This window comes from Pavona decussata, unplaced genomic scaffold (assembly GCF_977016875.1).
Source record: "Pavona decussata unplaced genomic scaffold, jaPavDecu1.1 SCAFFOLD_64, whole genome shotgun sequence".
Taxonomy (NCBI): Eukaryota; Metazoa; Cnidaria; class Anthozoa; order Scleractinia; family Agariciidae; genus Pavona; species Pavona decussata.
In genome coordinates, this window is record NW_028145484.1 from 1925973 (window position 1) to 1945770 (window position 19798).

A 19798-nucleotide genomic window follows, 5' to 3' on the forward strand; every position below is an offset into this window, starting at 1 on the left:
TGGCAAGCAACAACTATTGAGCCCGCATTATTACTGCGGTCCACCCTTAACATGTGACTTCCATATACGGCAGCCTGCTTTGCATCTTATTCTGTGCCAGTCTTTTCAATCGCCACTTTCTTGGAAGGCTGCAAGTTGAGCAGCAGCAAAGTTTTTCTCATGGATTTTTCGGGCGTGACAAACGAGGTCCTTCGCCTGTTACTCGCTCAAAACCAACTACCCATCGCCGGAACACGCGAACAAATGATCGAGCGCCTTGGCACCATCAGCGTGGATACGCCACCATCGCGTACGCGAAGCGCTGATTCTGCCGATCCAGCAGCCAAAAGGCCTCGCGCGAGCAACGATCCTCCTCCTGCCGCTCCTAATCTTCCCGATCAGGTTGAGCAGCCCAACCAGGACGGCGATTTGACGAATGAACGGAACGATCGACGAGATCCGCCGCAGGCTGGTCCAAGTGAAGGACGTGACATCGGAGAAACCTCGTGCGAAGCACAAGATGGCGTCCGCGAAAGGGGCGTTCCGCCTTCCCCTGTTCAAAATCCAGCCGCGCTAGCAGACCTCATCGCCACCATAGTCGATGAGAAACTTAAAAATTTTGCTCCAGCTAACCCATCACCCGTACCACAACAGCCTTTGCAGTCCCCTCCTCAACCTCCAGCTCGACATCAGCTATCTGACCCTGTTTTCGTCGCAAGCCTTCTTACGCAATCTGGTTCCTCGAACTACAGCCAATCTCGTTCCCACATGCAGTCATCCATCGCTGCCCACGTTCCCCAGAAGACCCAGCAAGCAATCTTCCACGGTGAGTTTGTTGAATTCGATTCTTTGCTGCCAGAAAACTCCTGCCTAAACGAAAGCGAACTCCCCGGGGTTTCTATTTCGTTCGAAGGGAAACAAGTTAACATCCCCACCCCTGCCCGCAAGAAGAAAACCCACATTGACTCCATCGATAGGTGGCTCTCGGCCTTTGCTGTTTTTTGTACAGTCTTGCTGACTTCCTTCCCTCACAGGGCTGTCGAGATGTTTGCATACCAGGAGATTATCCGATCGGCCTACCGTAAGTTCGCGGGTTTTGCGTGGCTTTCCTACGATATAGACTTTCGTAGGAAAGCTGCCTCCAATCATTCCCTTAATTGGGGGGAAAGGGATATCCAGTGGTATCTCTTGAAATTTACAGGGCAGGCAAAATCCTCTTGCACCATATGTGGTAGTGGGGATCATTTTTCTCATGGGTGTTCCCTCTCTGCCCTTAGGCCCAATTCTACCCAACGAGGAACTTGCAACAATTACAACAGAGGTGCCAAATGCAGCCAGGAGCCCTGCCCCTTCAGCCACCGCTGTAGGCTCTGCAACGGAGAACACCCTGCCTATCGACACGATGACACCCCTTCAAAAACTAGAGGCCAGGGTGATAAAAAACACTCAAACCGCTAAAGCTGTCATATCATATAAGCCCCAAACTCCTGTAAACGTTTCCCTGCTACACAAACTTCTTAAGACCCACCCTGATCAAACCTTTGTAACTAGACTTTGTGATGGGTTAAGCCATGGTTTTCACTTAGGTTACAAAGGTGAACGTTTCCCCAGAGCTGCCAAGAATCTCCCTTCTGCCATCCAACAACCCCAAGTTATTGAAAAAAACCTGCTCGAAGAGGTCCAGCTTGGTCGCCTGGCTGGCCCCTTTGAATCCACCCCTTTTAAAAATTTTCAAATTCATCCCCTTGGCCTGGTTCCCAAAAAGGGCAGCCAAAAGTGGCGCACTATTTTCCATTTATCCTACCCCAAGGGGTCCCCGGATAGCTTAAATGCTAATATACCCATTGAAGATTACAGCCTTCAGTATATTCGTATTGACGATGCCATTGCTCTGGTCCTAAAACATGGTCCTGGGTGCTTTATGACGAAAACTGACATACAGTCAGCTTTCAGAATTATCCCCGTTAACCCCGAGGATTGGGAACTCCTGGGGATGTCCTGGAAGGGTCGTTATTACTTCGACAAAGCGCTCCCCTTCGGCCTAAGGAGCGCCCCCTACCTTTTTAATCAACTCTCCGATGCCCTGGAATGGTTGGTGAGAAACCACCTGAGCATCCCCTCCATCATTCCCATCCTCGACGATTTTTTCATTGTTCAACCTGCCCCCTCATCCCTTTGTGCCACAGCCCTCTGCCGGGTTCTTACCCTCTTCGAGGAATTAAACATTCCCCTTGCCCCAAAGAAAACCTTTTGCCCTACCCAGGTCCTTGAATTCATGGGAATAACACTTGATTCCGTAAACATGCAGGCCCGTCTCCCCGAGGATAAGTTATGCAATGCCCGGTCCTTGCTCTCCAACTGGTCTTCCAAACGGGTCTGTCGTCTACAGGACCTGCAGTCCCTCATTGGGACTCTGCAGTTTGCCTGCCGGGTTATTTCACCGGGTCGCCCCTTCATGCAACGCATCATTCACCTTACCCGGGGTTGTGTCCGTCCCAAGCAGATTATTTTTCTCACCCAGGAGTTCAGAAAGGACATCCTCATGTGGCAACTTTTTCTTGATCACTGGAATGGGGTTAGCCTTTTTCTCCCCCCTTACACTGAATCATCCCCCCAAATCCATTTGTACACCGATGCAGCGGGTGCAGTCGGATACGGGGCCTTCTTCAACAATCAGTGGTTTCAGGGAAAATGGCTTCCCTCCCACCAGCTCAACCCCACTACAGGAATAAGTATTACCTGGCAGGAGCTTTATCCAATTTACCTTGCCTGCATGATTTGGGGGCCCTCTTGGGCTAACAGGAGAATTTGTTTTTATTGCGACAACCAGGCAGTCGTCGCAGTTTTGTCTGCTAAAAGCTCCAAAATTCCCCGTATCATGAACCTTGTCCCTTTGATTACCCTTCAAACTTTGAAGTTTAATTTTACCTTTACCGCAAAGCATGTCCCTGGGGTAGACAATGGCATAGCTGATAGTTTATCTCGTTTTCAGATGTCTCGATTCCGCCTACTCGCACCAGATGCATCGCCCGTTCCTTGTCCAATCCCTCCTTTCCTGACAACAGTCTAACTATGCAGGCTGCTCACTATATTTTTCAGTCCATCGCCAGCTCTACTCGTCGAACCTATTCCTCTGGGGAGCGCCACTTTATTAGATTTTGCCTGTTTCATAAACTCATTTCACCCCAGACCCCCTTTCTCCCTACCCACGAATCAACCTTGATCCATTTTGTCACTCACTTATCCAACACTGTTTCGTATGGCACCATCAAAGTTTATCTGGCAGCAGTTAAGAATCTCCATATTGAGTTTGGCTGTCCCCTGGACTTCTCATCCATGCCCTTTTTACACAAGACCCTAAGAGGGATCAAATCATCCCTTGGTATTGCTAAACGGGCCCGGTTCCCTATCACTATTTCGATCCTCCTCCAAATTTATGCCAAACTAAAACCTTTTCAGTCATTGGACACGGATTCTTCAATGTTGTGGGCTGCTTTTACCCTTGCATTTTTTGGTTTTTTGCGCAGTAGCGAATTTACTTGCAATGGCAAGTTTGATATCCAATCTCATCTGACAAAATCAGATGTCCGTTTTTACCCCAACATTGTCCAGCCTGTGTCCTTCGAGATTGTCATTAAGAAGTCCAAAACGGACCCTTTCCGTGAGACAGCCAAGCTCACTATTGCCAAATCAAACTCGACCGTATGTGCAGTCACCGCGTTAAGAGACTATCTTCTTCAAACTACTTCCAGTGGAGCTACCCCGCCTCTCTTTCAATTTTCGGATGGACGTCATCTTACTCGGTCTTCCCTCACAAATAACTTACGGGTTCTCCTCAAGATTTGCGGATTTGATAGTACCTGCTACGCATCCCACAGTTTCCGCATTGGAGCAGCTACTACTGCGGGGGCTGCTGGCCTTCCCGACTGGCTCATTAAAGTTCTTGGCCGTTGGAAATCGGATGCGTATCAGTCTTACATAAGGACACCAAAAGAAACCATTCTTCAAGTCCCTCAAAATTTGGCCTCATGTCTATCTTGTTAATGCCCTACAATCATTTGGATGTCTTATTGCCAGGATTATCGACGACACTTCCTGGGTATTGGGAACACTATGATGTCGCTTTGTACTGTTTATTGAGAACACTATCTATGATGTCGCTTTGTACTGTTTATAGAGAACACTATCTATGATGTCGCTTTGTACTGTTTATTGAGAACACTATGATGTCTCATGGTAACAATTTGGGAACACTATGATGTCCCTTTGTACTGTTTATTGTAAACACTATGATGTCTCATGGTAACACATTGGGAACACTATGTCCTACTAGAACATTTATTATGTAATGCTATCCAAGTTTTAGATTGTTCAGTTAAGGGACCCTGGTCAACCTCCTTTGATGCCATCGACAATATCGATATTCATGGTGAAGCGAAATCTAAATTATCTACTGTAAGTTGTTCCTGAACGTATGTTTCATCCCTTTTGCAGTTCCACTGTGATTACGTTCATTTCAACATTCTCCGAATAAAATACAATAGCCAAACTCTCGCATATAACCAAAAACAAAGGTGTGGCTGACTAGGGCCCCTTTAAGGTTTTAAGTTAAGCGCATGCGATTATACCTGCTTATCCACTCCTTAATCCCTTTTCTCCACTTATGGTCTTTGGTTCATTGCATTTCCCCGTGGAGCAGATAAGAGCTGTTTCCAGCCCTCGCGACCAGTTGGAGAAAAGGTCTTGGGGAATGGGCTTTGCACAGGGTACTTCTCGTATTACTCGGCGTTTTGGGCGGGGAATTGCTGCCTGCGGCACCCCTTCAGCCCTGTGCTGAAGCCCCGTCAGGGAGGGGGGGCTATAGGATTTGCTGGACTTGGTTAACTTGGCCCAAGGACATTATGCCGGCCATGCGTTTTCACGTGTGAACTATGCCCCCCCTTGCAGGACAGGCATGAGGCACCCCCTCGGTATGGCGCCATGTACCGAGGCCCCTCATTCGGTCATCATCCGGTCGGTGGGTTTTATCCGAGCCTTGCTGGTATATTCCCTGCCCAACTTTGCCCACAAAAGAATATTGTGTTTTCTTTGTGTCTGCGCGCCATAACATTAATTGACATTTTAGCATAAAATAAAGGTTAATGTTGGCAAGCAACAACTATTGAGCCCGCATTATTACTGCGGTCCACCCTTAACATGTGACTTCCATATACGGCAGCCTGCTTTGCATCTTATTCTGTGCCAGTCTTTTCAATCGCCACTTTCTTGGAAGGCTGCAAGTTGAGCAGCAGCAAAGTTTTTCCCCTCCCACCCTCCCTTTTTCTCTTGTTGCTTGCCTCCCCTTATCCTTTCTATTTTGTTCACTGCATTTTGCTCTATCCTTTGTCAGTTATTCAAAGATGTTTAATAAAATTATTAAGGGCGGGGAATTGCTGCCTGCGGCACCCCTTCAGCCCTGTGCTGAAGCCCCGTCAGGGAGGGGGGGCTATAGGATTTGCTGGACTTGGTTAACTTGGCCCAAGGACATTATGCCGGCCATGCGTTTTCACGTGTGAACTATGCCCCCCCTTGCAGGACAGGCATGAGGCACCCCCTCGGTATGGCGCCATGTACCGAGGCCCCTCATTCGGTCATCATCCGGTCGGTGGGTTTTATCCGAGCCTTGCTGGTATATTCCCTGCCCAACTTTGCCCACAAAAGAATATTGTGTTTTCTTTGTGTCTGCGCGCCATAACATTAACATTTTGACTAATACTGATAATGAATGGATATAATTGTCATTGTACATACCCTTGGATTATCAGCCAGTAAGCGAAGAGTATCCTTATCTAACAGAAGTATCAATCTGTTAGAAGAAAATGAAATAAAATCAACTGAGGCAGACCACGTTTGGTGCTTGTCATAAGTAGGATGTAATTATGGCACTGAGTGCCAGCCTGAGTGAAATGCAACAACCTTTGCAAGTTGTGAAAGTTCCTTGTAATTTGATTAATGGCTCAAAAGGAATATGGGCTCCTTTTGAGAAAAAAAGAACCCCAAAAATCTCCAAAGGGGCCTACTAGGCCCTCTGGGGCCAATTTTCAGAATAAACTGCATACACCGTGTTCTAAATTAAAATTATAGGAAAAAATATTGTTATTTCATTCTGCACCCTTGAATCAATAAAGAAGTATAGCAGAGTAAATTGTTATAGTTTATACTTACAGGTGTACTGTTAGTAGTATAATAATTATTGACAGTATACCGGTAGTTTCATTAGTATGTTTCAGAGACTTTTTTCTTTTCCGTTTTCTTCACACAGCTCATACAAAGGCCATTGTTTAATGATATGACATTGTGATGATGATGATGATGATGATGATACTGTATACGAACCTTTGAATGTCCTGAAGTACTGCCACAGCCCAATAGGCACAATTATGAATGGAGTACAGAACATCTTGGTCCTCCATTTTATCTACGAGGAAACAAAAATTGCATGATCATGACATGCACCTATCGAGTCTGAAGTTATGGAAGGGTGGGAGGAAGGGTTACAATAATTATTAGACTTTACATATTGACTTTTGATTAATAATAATTTTATAATAATAATAATTATCATAATAATATTTTATTCATTTATTTTATATCTGGCATCTAGATGTTGACATACTGCCTCCAGGTTACGCTACGCGCCTTGTGTTGCTTCCTGATATTGTGCATAGAGATAGTTTTACTGCGCATAATAATAATAATAGTTTAATATCAGCATTACCACAAAGGCAGCTCTTCATCTGACATTACTACACTATAAGTGGTTGAATTATTACAATGAATGAGTCAACAATGGTGTCAATATGAGAGTAAATATTTACAAATATTACATTAGTTTATAACTAAAACTAAATAAATATTATAAATTGTCTTTTAACAGATCATGCAAACTCAAAAATGAGGTTTTTTAGATGTTAAAATTTACTGTCCACATTTTTTGCTTGAGCTTATTGAAAGGGCTGGGAGCCCTTTTTATGTACTTTTGTTATTGTTGTGAAAAGTTCAGAGTTTCTTAATTGAATTGTCATGTCAAAAATGAGGGCAATCTACAGAAAACAGAAAAAAAAATGTTGAATTTTAAACAAGATTTGTTTACTATTTTCTTTGGATTACCCTCATTTCTGGCGTGCGGGTTGCAAAAGTTCATTCAAAAAACTTTTTACCCCCAGAGTTTGCATTTTTTTTATAAAAACCAAACATCAACCCAAAATTCAGCATAGGCTGGGCAGCCCTTTACACCTCAGCAACACAATTTATTAATAAATATGGCACATATACTATTACATGTACTGGGAAGGATATCAGACTCAAGGTTTTAGATAGCAGCTTGTATGTTACATTATTTTAATTTTTCTTGTAGGTGTATGGGTTAGGCGGTATGTGCCATATTTGGTGAGTACATTTTGAGTTATACGTCTACTGCTTCAAGCCATACAAAAAAAAAATGGAAAATGAAGTAATTCCCTGATTACAGATACTTTTGACGTTGTTATTCAAAACTGCTGACATAAACATACATACTAGTTATGCAATGCTTTTGAGTGGTATACCGTGAAATATCCCACGAGGGACTTGATTTTTCTTAGTATTCACACAAGCCTTTAGGCCAGTGTGAATACAAATAGCCTGCGTAGCAGTCGTTTCCGTTTCCTTCAAGCCAAGCGGGGTAAGCGCGCGAGGGCATTGGGATAAAAAGGAGCAAAAAATTAGGAGCGGGGGGAGGGGCAGGGAAGGAAAGGAAACGCCTGCCGCTGAGCCCAGACATTTTACCGAACGCCCCCAAATGGCTTCGCTCCCTCGGGGCCTACACTGTCACGTCAAATGTCACATGAGAACCAATCAGCGAAAACAGAATCGCGGCGGGCAACTTGTTTACTTCAAGTTGCAGTACAGTCGACTCCCGATAACTCGAACCTTCAAGGGAAATTGAAAAAGGTTCGAGTTATCGAGGGTGAAATTATGAAGAAAATTACCTGAAAGGAAAGGAAAATTGTTTCGAGTTAGCGCGAGGTTCGAGTTATCGGTAGTCGACTGTATTTTAGAAGATTTTCTCGAACTTTACGTACGTCGCTCAAGCGTAGATAAAATTACCCAAGACAAATTTTACTAATGTTTTAGAATATCAACTCATTTGCTGGAATTACAGACAGAATGAGCTTGTCCCACATGGCTAAATACTTCCTCGCGTTTCCAGGATAAAATTAATTGTATTTCGCGTAGCGTGAAATAAAACAAACTTTCAGATTGTCGTGTCATTGAGACCGCCGACAACCAGAACAAATTTTCTTAAATTTCGGCGGGATTTCGAAAAACGAATGACACCATGTTTGTTGAGACGATAATACCTACCAACAAACCAAAGCGCAATGAAAACTATATCGAAACACCCTGATATCGAACTATATTTTGATTTTGATAAACGGTTAACCGGATGTCCTTTTAGTCTATGAGTTTGATTGACAGACGATTGACCAATGGTAATACATCATTGCCTCCCGTTCGCTGACGAACGGCGTTCGGTAAAATCTCTGGGCTCAGCGGCAGGCGTTTCCTTTCCTTCCCCGCCCCTCCCCCCCGCTCGTACTTTTTTGCCCTTTTTTTCCCAATGCCCTCGCGCTTGGCTTGAAGGAAACGGAAACGACTGCTACGCAGGCTAGTATACAAAGAAAAATAAAGTCATGTGTGAGATATTCACAGTATACCACGAGAAAGCACTGCATTAAAAATTTATCCCATGCCACTCATTGAATTAACTTGCCTGGTTCCAGGAATTCAAAATTAAGGTCAAAACTGGGGTATTCTTCTTCCATGTTTTAGTTGTTGACAGCAATTTTTTTCTGAATGAAAATTTTGACCTGTCGCAGGCTCTTCAATCGATCGTTTGGCTGGAAAAATTTGTAGGCTGCGAGGAATGCTGGGAATTTTTTTATGGAATACTACACGTTGCATACTGCAGAATATGCAACAGGTTTCTGGCTTTCTGATTGGCTGTATTCTCTATGGCATGGGATAAAAAATAATTATTACACTCACCCTTCTCGGTTTGTTTCTTGTTTTGTTTTGAGTCTGGGGCAATGCCTCTTGCGGTCAAAAGCTGTACCACAAAATATACTTCAGCTGTCACATTTGGAACCAAGTTGCCTGTGTAAAGACCACAACAAACAGCTATATCATTTGTTAATCCTTTAACCCCTTATATCAAAGAACAAACTCTCCCATCTTGTCCCCATACTTTCATTAATAAAAGTACTGGGGAGAAGCTATTAAAAGATCATGAAAATTCATATCCTTAATTCTCATGACCTCATGGGTTGATTAAGCATTGATATTACAAGGAGAAATTTGATGCTGATCATTGTTAGGGCTTAAAGGGTTAAAAGTACAGTAGTGTTGTGGAAAAGGAGGCGGCTGATTACAATCATGGTCAAGTCATTAATTATTCAGAAAGAGCATGATGAAAAATGCCTACTTGCCAAAAATCAGCATCTTATTGCAATTTGGAGGCGAGATATTAGCTCTGTTATGCCATGATGACTCCGTGCAAATCTGAGACAAAATTAGAAGGATTTGTATGGAGTTATCAGGGCATAATAGAGCGAATATCTCGTCCCCAAATTGCAATAAGATGTTGATTTTTGGGAAGTAGGCATTTTTCGTCATGCTCTTTCCGAATATACTAACAAATCTCATAATTTCATAAATTTAGTTTTTGTGACATCATCACTTTAGGACTCTATATCCAATGAAGCTAAACTCAGTTGTTTAGAAGGTATAATGCAGGAACATACTTGTTATACACTTGGAATAAATTTGAGCAAGAGCATCAAGCTTATCTTGAGAGTTGACTTTGTCTTTGTCCACTTGAACAAAGTGAGGCTTTTCCTGACAAGCCAGCTTTTCGACATGCTGTTGACTCAAATCACTAGTGACCAAAATATCTGGAGAGCTATTCCCATTGATGTCCTTGTACGACGAAGGCGTTGAAAACAAACTATCATTAGTTGTGGAGTGGTTGGGTTGCCATACATTAGATGTTGTTGTCTGCTTTGGCGGTGTTATTATAAAATCTCCCAAGACGTGAAATGGTGACGATTTAATACCAGTTTGTGGGCTTGGAGTGTTTCTATTTCCCCAAGGGGAATCCCCTTTATTTTCCTTTTTTGATCTCATGAGCTTTAACATATTCCTTTCTTCCTGTAGAGAAGCTGGGCTACCATGGCCCTCCAGTGCTGGTTGCCCAGATACAAATGGTGAAGATGTGAATACTGGCGATGATTTTCCTTTCTTTCCGTCACTTTTAACTTGTGTTGGTGTAATTCGCCTTGAAGGAGTAGCCTTTTTGCTTGAAATAAGAAAAAAAAAACAATAGCAATAAAGACTTTATGATAGTAAGAAGCAAGCCTTATAAGTAGATATTGATTGGAGGAATGGAAACATAATCACTTACCCCAACAAAATTTGTAGTGATAATTATTTAAAGGACTGATTAAATGGAAATTTGGACATACAGTCGAACCTTGATTATCCGGACCTCGATTATCCGGACTATTCGATTATCCGGACTTTTTTCTTTGCTTCCAATTATTTCATGAATATTAATTAGTTGTGATCTTGAAAACTAAAAGTCGCAAAAAGCCCAATAATCCTTTCAAAAGACTGTTGAAACAGCGTATTATCCTGTGCGCTTTTCAAAATTCAAAAGTGCAACGAGACAATACCTGAACTAAAAGTTTTTATTTGTAAATACATATAGGCTGTGTAGATTTCACAATGAAAATGATGTTTCCTTTGCTGTAACCTTTTGTTTACATTTCTATCTCATTAATATTCATATTTTTCGATTATCCGGACTCTCGATTATCGGGACTATTTACCGAGGTCCCAATGAGTCCGGATAATCGAGGTTCAACTGTACTGTAAAATCCAAATTCTTCGAAACTTAGCATAGAACTAAGTTTCTTTAATCAGTCTGCATGCCAAAGGCCAAATTGTTATTGCGCCATTTTCCCAGCCAGCCCTTCAATATAATATTATTACAAGCTGACATCTTTCTGTACCTGTTAGAGCTCATTGGAGGAAAATCCTCTGGATCATCAATATTAATCTTGGGCTGTGTAACTAATGGTGACAACCTATCTCTTTCATTTGCTTGAACTTTTGGCGACTTTCTCCTGAGACGTGGCGATGATGATGGTGAAGAATACTGCTCTTGCAACTTGTCCCTTCGAGTCTGTGAGAGGGGAGTCACCGGTGACGGTGATGGGGTCTTTTGAGAAGGAAACAAATTTCCTCTTGAGGGATTCTTTGTGCCATGTTGTGATTGTTCAGTGGCAGATTTGATCCCTTTGGTTTGTGAAACTGGCGTCTTCTTGGGTGTCAACGCTGCATTTTGACGTGGAGTTAAATGGTGTGATGTTTTTTCTCGGAGGTAATTTAAGAGAAAGGGTGCTAGTTCTGCAAGATTGGGTTGGTTTAGCCTTTGGTTTTCTCTACTAACATCCTGCAGGTAGGAAAGTATAATTATCTAAACATGAAAGCAAGAGAAAATTGAAAGAACTTCCTCTCCAAGATAAACACTTTTCTTTGATTTACAGTATAGAGCTGGAAGGTATACAACACTACTTCGATTTCAGGTAAAATCATTACCCAGGAAGGGAGAGGCTGAAACCTGGAGGCATACATGTAGAAACCAAGGGTCACCTTGTACAATAAAATTTAATTATTATTGATCGATGTATTTTTTCAGTCAGTAACAAAGGCATGCTTAGAAAAAGAAAATCCGAGTTCTCAGGAGTTGGTTCCCATGACCTCCCAGTATGCTTGTGTCAATGAATGAAAAAATACATCTACCATATATTCACCAGGCTTAAAACACATTAAACATCACATCAATTTTCTTTTACAATAAGTATTATTATCCCTCAAATTAGATCAGGAAAATCTTTGATTATGCATTGTTGAACATGTAAGTTTCCAATTTATAGATTTTTAAGAGTTTAAGATTTCGTGGAAATGACCTGAATCAAATCTGAATTTGTACTCCTAAAAAACCCAGGAAAGAGAAAATCGAGATTCTATTCAACCCTCTCCTCCCTCACTTTGACGTCCCAGCCCTCCCTAGAAAGTTTAATTCAAACACAAACACGCCTCCCTTCACAGTTCCCGAGATTGCTGATTTGAAAGCTTTTGCTTTAAAAGATTCCTATCAAACAAACGACAACATGTCAGCCTTGATTATTTGCGTTTGCCCAAAGGAGTACCCAAATTAAAGCCTTGCTATCACTGAACTAATAACGTACGCTCAAAATTGGACACGAAATGCCAAGAATGGAATTTCTCTGAAGATACGAAATGTCCAAGCATCTTACCTGCTTGCGATCAATTTGAGAAGTGTCCTCTAAATCTCGTAATGTTATTTCCCCTTCTAAAATCTTGGTCAAAATAGCAGCCATTCCTCCATGTTCATTTCAAATCCACCGCGTTCATTTGTCGTGCGCAAGATCCGGGAAATGGACAGTGCAAGCTTTCGCGGGAAAATTTAACCAATCAGAAGGCTTTCTATTATGTTCCAAACCAAGTATAAATTTATTTCATTCATTTCGCTTCGTATTCGTACGTTGTTGATGATTTCTCGATCCGTGTTGAGTTCTTTGACCTAGGGACTTTCAGTAGAAGATGCCTAAAAGAAACTTCCCTTTCGACGGAACCTCCCCGCTGCAGCTTAAGACTCATATCAATGCTTTTCAATTCGAAAAAGCGAATGATATGGACAAAGTTTACGGTGAGTGTACATTACGTGTCGCGTCGTCTTCGTTTGCAGTTTTTGAACGTAGTTCTCTTGTGAAAAACTTAAGAGTGATAACTCAAATGAAAGCTAGTAAACTACATCTGTGTACTTCAAGCAGTGCCGTTCGTGTTTCGATCGTGTCCGCATGAGAATAATATTTTGGGTTTTTCTCATTGAAAAATTATGGCAATGGTCACTGGACCTCACTCAACCTCGGTTTTCTCGATAAACAATCTAACCATCTTAATGTCGACATCTTTACAGCAAGAACTCAAAAACTGATGCACCAAGGAGCCCTTCGCCTCCAAAAGGCCCAGGCAAACCAGAACCACGACGTGCAAACGGAACAAGCTTTCAAATGCCAAAGCTGTATGCAGTCCAAGTGTGGCGTTCGTGTGATGTGCATCTTCTGTGAAAGGCACTCCTGTACAGATTGCAGCCGGCAGTGCGCACATTGTGCTGGAATTTTTTGCAGTTTGTGCTCCATTGCTAAGTAAGTGGATTTTTCTTGGTGCATTGTCAGCCAGATAAATACTTTTGGTGCAAGTGAGCCAGCTCGATCAAAATGCTATTTCTCTTTACTGGTTTCCATGGTGAGTCCACCAAAGTGTGCCCTAAAGAAGGTTTTCATTAGACTGCTTACAATCCCCCTTTTCTCATAAGATCTGTTGAGTGTTAATCAATCTGTCAAGCGCAAGCTACAAGAGTGGTATGAATGAGAAGGGATTGCTGCTTTCATCCAGTACCAATCCTCCTCGACAGCTTCCCTCTTTGTCCCTTGGGGAACCCAAACAACCAAACACACCCCTATGGGGGTGGGGGAACAGAGTGATGAGTTTGGGTCCCCAGACAAAGACAAAAAAGAATGGGAGACTTTGGGTGTTAACTGTTTTCCAAAATTTCCCCGAAATTCTGGTTGGGATGTAAATGGAACAAAATCTTTTGGCTTGTTCCACTGGAAAATTCTGGGACGAACAGAAGTTCTGAAAAGGTAGTCCCGTTTTCCCGGTTGAGACACTCTGAGATGTTCCAAGATATTCTCCCTGAACAGAAACTCCCAACCAAAATTTCCTTAAATTTTGGGTACATGATTAGCAACTTTATTTTGATTATGACTGGTTACTTTTCTTATGAAGATGTTTGCAAAGCAAATTACAGCCCTGGGTAACAGGAACAAAACAACTCATAGTATTAACTTATGTTTAATTTATGTTTGTTTTTATTTTACATGCAGCTATGACGAGAGATGCGAAAGGTACTTTTGCCTTGGATGCTCAGGACGTTAGATCTGCAGAGTCATGCTGCTGGATATGTTGTCTTCGGAATTGTTAATATTTATGTACAAATGTTGTTTGTAAAGAATTTAGAGAAAACTATTGTACTGTAAATGTATATGTATTTAGTATACTTGAGATATTAAAGCTTCTATAAAAAGATAGAGTCAAGGTTTCTAAGCAAGAAGCTTACCAAGGAGGAAGGAGTGGTACTGTAACTTGAGTTTGAAAGTTGTGAGACGAAATGCAAAGTAATACTTATGACCAGGGGCCAATTTAATAAAACGATTTACACTTGTAACTTACAATCTGGACCCTTGTTATTGAACGCTCATGCACCACATGAGTCCACTTAACATTGTTAGAAGTCTTTACCAATGAGTTTTGAATTCGTTTCTGAACTAATCATTGGATTAGTTTTCCTGTAGGCTTGTCAAACTAACTGCCCAGCTGGTAAACTACAAGTGTAAAAGTTTTATTGAATTGACCCCAGAACAAAAATCATCCACATTTTTTCCGAGTATTCACAAAATACTTGGAAAGATAAGCGCAATCAATGCTGATTTTATTATTTGCTCAAACGCATTAACTGTATTTGCCTTTGTTATAAACCTCCCCAAAATGCACCCCTAAATATCCTGTACACCTCACCATATTGAACTTCGAACATACAGTACATGCATTATTATTTTGCTCGTTGAGATACTTTGTCGCTGAGTATCTAGCAAGCTATTTAGTTATAAAGTGACCCTCAATGCGAATTGATGTTGATATTTATGCAGTTGCTAATTAACATTATGTAATAAAAGCCTAAAATCAAATTTGTTCAGAAATTTTCAACATTATGCAAAGTACTATTGATTAATTTTGTAAGCTTAATAAATTTTTCATAACTTGTAATTTGATTATTTATGCTTTGCTTATAATAATTATGTCATGATTGTCTGCTTCCTACAGTTATATAATTCATTCATCTGTTTAAATAAATTGTTGTTATGCATTTTGTGTGTATTGATGTTTGTGTGCAGTAAATTTTTCCCCAAATCTGAAAAGCACTTTGATCTATTGAAGCCTGGAGGGAAGTACTTGGATATATAATATTTGTAGATGGGGAGTTACAAAGGCCCCATTAAGCTGAAACTGGACCCTGGCCAAGAACTTATACTAACTGTCATTCTTAAATCTTTGCTGAATTCCCTCCCTACCAAAATCTGTCTGCCCCCCCACCCCCACCCCCACCCCCCCCCCCCCCCAAAAAAAATTCTTCAGGGATATAACCTCCGAAAAAGTCCTCAATCACCTAGTTTTTTAACCTGAAAATGTCTTTCTACCTCTATGCCCCAGGAATTGAAGGCTTTGTCTAGAAAACGTTGCACTGGTGATAACAGATTTATTTATTACAATAATATTCATTGCAACAGTAAAATATGAATCAAAAAAAAAAGGAAGCCATAAGAGTCTAGAACCCTGGCCCATTGAAAATAAGCCACAACGAATAACAACATCGCAGAGTACATGAAAGAATGAGTAATACTAATTATAACGATAACATAAAAATAATCTCAACGTTGCAGAATAAGAATTAATAATTATAATCATCATCATCAAAATTTAAAATATTAATTCTCTGTTTATTTGGAAATAAAGCCTTCTCCTGGCATTCAATCTGAGGGGTAGTTTAGACAGAAAAAATCGTTGTTCCTTTGCACCCCACTGGCGTGGTTGCGTCCACGATTTCAGGTGCATGCTTCAAAATCTGGAGTGGAGAGAACCATTTCAGCCTCGGAGCATTAAAATTTCGTATCCTTTGAAGCAAAAGGGCTCAATTATTTATTGCCATATTCGATTTTTCTGATCCTTTTTTTTCTTCCTCGTGTGTCCTGAAAAACACATTTTGACAGATAAACCTTGATACCGTGTAGCATGAAAATTTTGCGGGTTCTAATTTTTGCGAATTTTGCGGATTGACCTCGATCCGCAAAAATTAGTTCCCGCAGAATAAAACACCCGCAAAATAAAACGCCGCAAAAATTAACTCCCTTCAGTCAAATTAACAACTCCACTTTTAATAGATCTTAGCCATTGGAGTGATATACACTGGACTTAAGAAGACCAACCATGCTCTAGTGGCGCTTCTGCGGCGGCCTGCACAGAAGTTATTTCAACTCTTGAAACTTCAACTGAACAAGAGTGTTATTATCATCGACTGAGTCTGCCTCATTGTGTTACACTAGGGCAAAGTTTTTGCATTTGAGCAGGCCGCTCCCAGTTAGGTCTCAAAGTTGTATACTTGCTACATCTTTCACTCGAAAGCCCCATCTGTATGCCTAGAAAGGTTTCAGCTACGGGTAATTCAAACATTCATACAGCTTTCTTATAAAATAATATAGTGTTTGGTTGTGCATAGTAGGTCAGGTAGGCTTTTTGTTTTGTTTCGTTGTTGTTCAGTCCCTTTACGCAGTAAGGAATTACAGTGGTATGTCTCTGATATGTATGTAGAGTGAACTGTGACTCAACATACCGTACAATAAAAGTTAAAAGTATTAAGGTTTCTTCCACTTAAATGTTCCGCTGCTTGAACCGGAGCATCGCAAAAATTAGTTCCCAGCAAAAATTTCAGTCATCTCGAACCGTAAAAATTTGTTCCCGCAAACCACAAAAACTCGCCAATCCGCAAAATAAAACTCCCGCAAAATTTTCGTGCTACACGGTAACTTAATTAACTTTTCATGCACTCCGGCTGAAGCCTGGGAACAAACGTTACCGGAAGTTGTGGAATCTTCTAGCAGCTTCTAGGACCTGACTTCCGGTTAAGGTTCGAAAACACTGACTCACTGTGCTATTAAAAGCAGATTTTAGTGGAATGTTCTCGAAAACTACATTCATTTTCCTTAAAAAAAGGAAAGTGATGTAATATAGGGGTATAAAATAGAATGCTCCGAGCGGCCCGATTAAACCATTTTTGTTCAAGCTGCCATAGAAGACATTGTACAAGATTTATATTACGTTTATTATTAAACCTGCTACAAGAGTGATGGAGTCGATAGAGACAGGTTTGTGCGAGAATTGCAAGAGACAAGTTCCTGTCTCGAATTTCCAAATGCATGTTATTCACTGCAGAAGAAATATCCAGCTTTGCCCCTTGTGTGGAGAAGGAGTATCACGAAAAGAAGAGAAAAGTCATTTTGAGGACTATCACGCGGAGATTGACTGTGAGCAATGTGGACAGAAAATCACGAGAATGGAAGAGGGGATTCACTTGGAAAACAAATGCGGCAAACGGCTGATTCCGTGTCAGTTCTGCAAGATTTCACTACCGCGAGAGAGGATGGAAGAGCACGAGGAATTCTGCGGATCGAGGACGGAGTTGTGTCAAAAATGCAGCTGTTACGTCTTGATAAGATATATTCAAAGCCACGAGAAATCCTGCGATGGAGTACCAACGCTACCTTGTGAATTCTGCGGTGTGATGTTACCGTATGACCGACTCGATGCTCATCAACGCCAGTGTTTGGACGAAAGAGAAGGCCTTCATGATGGTGTACCTCTTCTAGTTGAAGGAGATGATGGTTTATTTCACGAAATTGGAGCGGCGACATCGACTACAGCGAACAATCACGAAAGAGCCCAAACCGGAAGTGAAAAGCGTAATTTCTCCCGCTCGGTCTCGCATGAAACAAGCGCGGACACTGAAGAGAATGAAAATATTGTTGCTTTGCCCTGTGAAATTTGCGGAGAACTTTGCCCTTCTGATCGACTGATGGAACATCAAGAAGAATGCGGCCATGAAAGTGAAAGCGATCTCGACCACGAATTTTCGACTTCCGGCAGGCAGGAACCTAATGGATCTATGGGGGTGCAGACAAATCGCCAGCCTTCAAGCATGGAAGGTGGAAATCCTTTCCATTCTTTTATCACAGAGAGTTCTATGCATGACGTGCTTGGAAATCTTTTTCAACAAGGTGTATTTGGAGGCCTTGAAGAAAGAATGCGGACATTTGCAATGATGAGCAGGGATCTTTGGCCTAGTATGCATTGACTGGAACAATATCCTACAATTTAGTTAAACAATCCATTATATTAAAAATCCACTTTTATTTGCTGTACAAACTTGTATGCCAGTGGATGGAATCACGAACTGAACATTTGTTGTTTATTTTTCTGTATTTTGTATAATGAATTAATTTGCATGCCATTTCTTGAGCATGTAATTAGAAAGGTTAGAACTACTAACAAAGAATCATTTGATCCTCGTCCTGAAAGACCCAATCCAACAACACCTGAAATGACATGTTTGCCTGACTTATATTTAAATGATAAGTAATCCATTTAAAAATAAAAAAAATAAAAACAATTGATGTCACATCACTGTTTAAAAGCATGACATAGAAATGTTTTTTGCCCACGTCCACTCTTCTTTCTATTCCTTTTTACTTTTTTACTTTCTGTTCAAGTTGTTGGGCGTTTTTTATTTTTCAGTATTTATTTTTTTGTTAATTTTCATCTTTAACTCAAGTTGGTGCGCTGAAGATTCGAAAACGCAGTTTTCATTGGGAAGAAAATTTATGGTGGACAATAAAAACCATAAGAGTTTTTCTGTCTCGGCACGCAAAGGGTGATACCGGTGGTCCCTTTGAAATTTGATCTTCTTAAAACCAGTAGCATAATTCAGCCCTCGAAGTTTCGCTTGTCGTTGTCGGGCTAACAAGTTTTTCAATTCCGAGCGGCAACTATGTCAGCACTGACAGTCCCTCGACGAAAACACTCTTTTTTTTTAAATCTACACTGCTATATTCTCTTTGTCTACTATCATTTCTATCAGCTTCCCTTCAACAGTAACAAACACATTTTGCCACCTCTGTGGCCCACCACGTCCTCGAGAAAGAACCCTGGATTATTTTTTTCTCACGATCGACTCCAGGGCGCCACTTTTGCGCGAACTTTGTTTCGGAGCGAGACTAGGTCGAGCGCGCTCTCAAAACATGGCAGTAAATAAAGTTGAGTGGTTGATGCAGAAAAAGCATTACCACAACCAAACGGTGCAAAAATTTCCATTTTGTAAGATGAACATTTCTATATGATTTTGAAGCTCTAGGTACTTAACAACGGGTTTCAATTTGTGAGCAAACGCCTACTTTTTTCAAAATAATACGAACTTGTTCAAATTGCGAATCTTTAGTGTTAAATTTATATACTTAAACGCATGGAGATCTTGTAACTTGCATTCGCTTTCTCAACCGCCGGCTGTAACCAATGTCACTCCCCTCTCATCGTGATGACTTCAAGGGTCACGAGATGGGAAAAGAAAAGGGAAACTCCCGGCTTAAAAGGGGCAGTGTCACTATGAAAAGCCGAGAAACGCACTTGTTTCAATGCAATCTTTGAAATAAATGGATTGCAACTTGAAGAAGTTGGCCAACTTAACGTTTTCAAGTTCTTCCTGAGTATCTTAGAAAAGTCACTAAAAACTGATTATAGTTTGTTCTTCGGACAAGAAAAACCTTAATATTTTGTCCCGGTGTTAATTGTGAGAGCAATTTCATGTGAACATTTTCTTTGTCAAATATTTCAGCAGTTTTGATCAAAATACAGCAAAATCGCCATGACAGTGCCCCTTTAAACTTTGGTGTTCTTTGATATGTACTTATGGATATTTATTGCGCGTCTGATAAATCAAAATTATAACAAAGCATAGCATAATATACGCGGTTAACCTTTACCG

General features: G+C 41.1%; 4 protein-coding genes and 1 pseudogene across 4 annotated transcripts in view; 4 read left to right on the forward strand and 1 right to left on the reverse strand.

Moving 5' to 3' along the window:
• LOC146478379 (codanin-1-like) overlaps positions 1 to 12610 on the reverse strand; it is a 37887-nt gene extending 25277 nt beyond the window's left edge. Inside the window, exons 1-6 of the mRNA XM_085111906.1 lie at positions 12384 to 12610; positions 11073 to 11515; positions 9804 to 10357; positions 9049 to 9156; positions 6355 to 6436; positions 5770 to 5824 (exon numbers count right to left, since the gene is read on the reverse strand). Coding sequence (XP_084968032.1) covers positions 5770 to 5824; positions 6355 to 6436; positions 9049 to 9156; positions 9804 to 10357; positions 11073 to 11515; positions 12384 to 12467 — 1326 coding nt within the window. The 5' untranslated portion in view covers positions 12468 to 12610. The remainder of the gene's footprint in view (positions 1 to 5769; positions 5825 to 6354; positions 6437 to 9048; positions 9157 to 9803; positions 10358 to 11072; positions 11516 to 12383) is intronic.
• On the forward strand, positions 151 to 1803 carry LOC146478381 (uncharacterized; annotated as a pseudogene).
• On the forward strand, positions 2221 to 3049 carry LOC146478382 (uncharacterized). Its single transcript, XM_085111921.1, has one exon. The coding sequence runs from the start codon at positions 2255 to 2257 to the stop codon at positions 3047 to 3049; it is 795 nt and encodes a 264-aa protein (XP_084968047.1). The 5' UTR covers positions 2221 to 2254.
• Positions 12568 to 15270, forward strand: LOC146478383 (uncharacterized). The gene is made up of 3 exons (XM_085111958.1): positions 12568 to 12796; positions 13067 to 13295; positions 14037 to 15270. Exons 1-3 carry the CDS (start codon positions 12691 to 12693, stop codon positions 14086 to 14088), a joined length of 387 nt encoding a protein of 128 aa, XP_084968084.1. The 5' UTR covers positions 12568 to 12690; the 3' UTR covers positions 14089 to 15270.
• A 1619-nt stretch (positions 15271 to 16889) lies between these two features.
• On the forward strand, positions 16890 to 18426 carry LOC146478384 (XIAP-associated factor 1-like). Its single transcript, XM_085111724.1, has one exon. It carries the CDS (start codon positions 17111 to 17113, stop codon positions 18113 to 18115), a length of 1005 nt encoding a protein of 334 aa, XP_084967850.1. The 5' UTR covers positions 16890 to 17110; the 3' UTR covers positions 18116 to 18426.
• The last annotated feature ends 1372 nt before the right edge of the window (positions 18427 to 19798 follow it).

Excerpts from the sequence above, each read along its gene's own strand:
- LOC146478382 (XM_085111921.1), top strand. The coding sequence starts at position 2,255 with ATGGGAATAACACTTGATTCCGTAAACATGCAGGCCCGTCTCCCCGAG.
- LOC146478383 (XM_085111958.1), top strand. The coding sequence starts at position 12,691 with ATGCCTAAAAGAAACTTCCCTTTCGACGGAACCTCCCCGCTGCAGCTT. Across the intron at positions 12,797-13,066 it reads TGATATGGACAAAGTTTACG|CAAGAACTCAAAAACTGATG; the intron begins GTGAGTGTACAT and ends ACATCTTTACAG. Across the intron at positions 13,296-14,036 it reads AGTTTGTGCTCCATTGCTAA|CTATGACGAGAGATGCGAAA; the intron begins GTAAGTGGATTT and ends TTTTACATGCAG.
- LOC146478384 (XM_085111724.1), top strand. The coding sequence starts at position 17,111 with ATGGAGTCGATAGAGACAGGTTTGTGCGAGAATTGCAAGAGACAAGTT.